The sequence below is a fragment of the Panicum hallii genome, chromosome 3, assembly GCF_002211085.1.
Source record: "Panicum hallii strain FIL2 chromosome 3, PHallii_v3.1, whole genome shotgun sequence".
Lineage (NCBI taxonomy): Eukaryota > Viridiplantae > Streptophyta > Magnoliopsida > Poales > Poaceae > Panicum > Panicum hallii.
Window position 1 is genome coordinate 16,389,969 of NC_038044.1, and position 4,373 is coordinate 16,394,341.

The window sequence follows — 4,373 nt, forward strand, 5'->3', positions numbered from 1 at the left end:
AAGATCAGCAAGGGACAGCCTTCCTACCCTCTTTCATGCTCCTTCCTTTCTCCCTTTGAAGTACGCATGGACTGTTATTGTTCCTGATATGTGATGTTGTTAGTGTGCAGCAGGAGAGGAGGAAGAATGAAGCAAGCCCCGGAAAGCTCCATTTCACCTCTCCACCAAACGCTTCTTGGTAGGAAAATTGGCACAAAAGCTTCCCCCTTGCCTTACACCTTTAACTACCACTGTGACTATTACAAAGCTCATGAGAATGTGAGACCAGACAAGGGGAGGCTTGGGAAGGAGACACAGCTGCTGCCAAGGGGCTTGTGAGGATCATGAAGATGAGGCCAGTCTTGGCCATCGCCATTCTTGGCACTGCTGCTGCAGCAGTGCTCTTCCGTGGGTCCCTGGCGCAGGAGGTGAAGCAGGATCATCATACAGAGAGGATATCAGGTGCGAGGCGGGTTTTCTTTTCCTTGTGCTATTTCCTTCGCGCTTTTCTTCTTGCCTAAATGCTGTGATGCGCCTCCTGTATACTTCTGCAAAGAGTAAAACCTCAATTGCTTAAAGATGACATTAGCAAAGGGGAAATGTTTACATTCCCTTTGTTCAGTATTCAGTACGCATAAACCGCAAAGAGTAAACCTCCACTGCTTAAAGATGACATTAGCAAAGGGGAAATGTTTACATTCCCTTGTTCAGTATTCCGTACGCATAAACTGAAAGACGAAGAAAGAAATTCCATTTTTTCTAAGGAAATGTAGGTTTTGGCTACTGCTTTAGAGAAGATCTGAAGGCAATAGGCTACAAATTAAAACAGACATTTGAGATCTTCCAGTTTGTGGTGATGTGGAAGCTTCAAATTTACATGAGTAGAAACTTGGACCTAAAAAATACATCCTTCCTGTATGAGACAACTGGGGAGCAATACATCATATTTTGCTCTGAAAGTTCCAATAATGGTACCTCTACAATTTAATTATGACCTATGCCTAGAGAGTTAATGATGGCTTATGTTGCACGACTATGGATAAGGCAAGCAATCAGGACACCTGTTCATAGTTCATATCCTATAGCTGTGCTGTGTCCATCAGCACATCCTTCTCCATGAATGGTCTTCCCAAAAAGACTCTGTAATTCAGGAACCAGTAAGGAAAAAGAAAAGCTGGTACTGAAAGAGAAAACGAAATATGAATAACAATTATAAGATGGACTTATTCATTTGTGCATAAAAATAAACATGACACCCGTTTCATCACTTTCATGTCAGGATTAGATTTGAGCGGAAGCCTGCTTAACTTGTGTCTCCAACTCCCCGACTTAGAACCTTCAAGCTATTAGTATATCCAGTAACAGTAAGTGCTGAGCAATCCAGATTGTCATTATCCTAACAATTAGAACCTTTAAAATTAATAAAATTGATTAGTTTTGACTTTGCAAGCTCTATGGACATAAACAATGTCCAGACTCTTACACTACCAAGGAATTTTGAACTTAGCAATTAATCTCCTCCAGTTTAACTGTGAAACCAAATCAAAATTCCAAGTTGAAGAGTCAAGGGAAACGATAATAAAAACTTAACACCAGTGTATCTAGGCAAGCATTGAATGTATACTAGATCTCAGGATGTCCTGAGAACTTGAACCAAAGCAGAAATCTTTCAATGCTCACCAAACCCTGTCGCCATAGGCACTCCATTTCCTAGCCCGATGGTGCCAGCGCCAACGGGGGGTGCCCCACGCTCTTCTGCACAACCACTGCCGGCGCGGCGGAGGTGTGGTGGCAGGAAGGGAGCCGCGATGAGAGGTGCGTGGAGGCGGCGCGGTGTGTGAAGGTCGCGGACCGGAGGCCGCCACTGCGGGGAGGAGGCGGCGCGGGGAAGGGAGGGCGGCGGCGGCGGAGGGCGGAGGCGGTGTGGGCGTGTCCGCGTGTGGTCTGTGGGGCTGCTCCTCTCTGTCGAAAATTAGATCGGTTGTTCACCTTCATCAGTTTACTAAATCAAACAAATTCAGATGTGCTCATTCGATCAACCTGGCCCAGCTGGCTCAAACAATGGTTATTTGGAATATGAATTTCTAAAGAAACTGTATAATTCTTGCAAAAGATCCTCAAAAATTCACACGTTGCAAACGATCGAGGCCTCAATTCTGCGCCTAAACTAAAAGATGCGTCGTATACAGTATGCCATCATTCTGAACCTGATGAAATGCAGGCAGTGCCGGTGATGTTCTGGAGGACGACCCTGTCGGCCGGCTCAAGGTCTACGTCTACGACCTCCCGGCCAGATACAACACAGCGCTGCTGGAGAAGGACCCGCGGTGCCTGACGCACATGTTCGCCACGGAGGTGTTCGTGCACCGGTCCCTCCTCTCCAGCGCCGTCCGCACCCTGGACCCCGAGGACGCCGACTGGTTCTTCGTGCCCGTGTACACCACCTGCGACCTCACCGCCTCGGGCCACCCGATGCCCTTCGACTCGCCGCGGATGATGCGCAGCGCGATCCGCCTCGTCGCCGAGCGCTGGCCGTACTGGAACCGCTCCGAGGGCGCCGACCACTTCTTCGTCACGCCGCACGACTTCGGGGCCTGCTTCCACTTCAAGGAGGAGAAGGCCGTGGCGCGCGGGATCCTCCCGCTGCTCCGGCGCGCCACGCTGGTGCAGACGTTCGGGCAGAGGCGCCACGCGTGCCTCAAGGGCGGCTCCATCACCGTCCCGCCGTACGCGCCGCCGGCGCGGATGGAGGCGCGGCTCCTGCCCCCCGGGACCCCGCGCTCCGTCTTCGTCTACTTCCGCGGCCTCTTCTACGACTCCGGCAACGACCCCGAGGGCGGGTACTACGCGAGGGGCGCCCGCGCGTCGGTGTGGGAGAACTTCCGGAGCAACCCGCTGTTCGACATCTCGACGGAGCACCCGGCGACGTACTACGAGGACATGCAGCGGGCGGTGTTCTGCCTGTGCCCGCTGGGGTGGGCGCCGTGGAGCCCCCGGCTGGTGGAGGCGGTGGTGTTCGGCTGCATCCCCGTGGTCATCGCGGACGACATCGTGCTGCCCTTCGCCGACGCCATCCCGTGGGCGGACATCGGCGTGTTCGTCGCCGAGGAGGATGTCCCGAGGCTGGACACCATCCTCACCTCCATCCCGGCGGAGGTGGTGCTGAGGAAGCAGCGGCTCCTCGCCAGCCCGGCCATGAAGCGCGCCGTGCTGTTCCCGCAGCCGTCGCAGCCCGGGGACGCGTTCCACCAGATACTCAACGGGCTCGCGCGCAAGCTCCCGCACGGCGACGGCGTCTTCTTGAGGCCCGGGCAGACGGTACTCAACTGGACTGCTGGCCCGCCGGGGGACCTCAAGCCGTGGTAGCTAGCTGGTAGCCGTCGAATTGCCATGGCTGAATGGTGATGGGCTTGCTGGCCATCAGCCAATTGTACATTTTTTTTCTTTTCTTCCACCATAGTAGAAGATAGCTGCGAACTGTTGTGATGCACGTATATCTACAGGCGTTTTAGGACTTGTCCTGCGTATGTGAATGTCATACCCAAATTTACAGAGATTATTACTCCTGGTGCATGACTTCACATAATGTCCCTGCAACAACCTTGTCCGATGTGTACGTGTTTCTGCTTATCTATGATTAGAGGCAAAATTTGCTGCCAGACACCGTTAAAAGGTGTCCTTTGCTCCAAACCACTAAAAAGAGTGTCTTTCTGGGAGACAATAAAATTACATCCCCTTGCGAGGAGACACTATAAAATTACATCCCCTTGCTGAGAGACGGTGGACTATAAAATAACGTTTTCGCTTAAATGAGCCCCAAAATACTAAAATCTGGACAAATATACCCTTTACTCCACACCCTGTACCGTCTCGTGGGGCCTTGCTGAGAGAAGAGGGATCAAGGGGAGTGAAAGAGACAGAACGAGAGAGAAGAGGGAGAGCAGGCTGAGCAGCAGAGCCGCACCGTAGCAGGCTAGCAGCTAAGCGCGGGCCCCACCGCTCCTTGCCTCCGCACCACAGCCACATCCTCCTCGCATTGCCTCCGCTGGTCCGGCCGATTTGACGACGGGAGCTGCCGTTGTTGCGCTTTTCCTCCAGGACCGCCACCGAAGTGGCATCAGCGGCACCACCTCCGGGAGCGGGCACCGCCGGGGCCAGTAGCCGGACTGTCGGGGCCGCGTGCCTCCCGGAGTGAGTGCCGCAGGAGCGGGCCTCCGGGACTGGGCGGCAACGCGGGCGACTCCCTGGGAGATGGTGCGGGCTCTGCCTTGCTCTGGAGGTGAAGCATGCTGCTGCAATGGAGGTGAGTCACGCGAGAGGATAAGGCCTGCCACGTGCTAAGGCTGAGTCCAGCGGTGGGGCAGATATTCTCACCCTCACTCCCACCCACTTTC

At 53.7% G+C, this 4,373-nt stretch overlaps 1 protein-coding gene across 1 annotated transcript; it reads left to right on the top strand.

Moving 5' to 3' along the window:
- Window positions 1-285: 285 nt before the first annotated feature.
- Window positions 286-3,538, top strand: LOC112887540 (probable glucuronosyltransferase Os01g0926700). The gene is made up of 2 exons (XM_025953729.1): window positions 286-441; window positions 2,201-3,538. Exons 1-2 carry the CDS (start codon window positions 324-326, stop codon window positions 3,343-3,345), a joined length of 1,263 nt encoding a protein of 420 aa, XP_025809514.1. The 5' UTR covers window positions 286-323; the 3' UTR covers window positions 3,346-3,538.
- Window positions 3,539-4,373: the final 835 nt, after the last annotated feature.

What these genes read in the sequence shown, in the direction of transcription:
- LOC112887540 (XM_025953729.1), top strand. Translation starts at nt 324, where the DNA reads ATGAAGATGAGGCCAGTCTTGGCCATCGCCATTCTTGGCACTGCTGCT. An exon ending in TCATACAGAGAGGATATCAG is followed by an intron (nt 442 to 2,200) that starts GTGCGAGGCGGG and finishes GATGAAATGCAG; the next exon opens with GCAGTGCCGGTGATGTTCTG.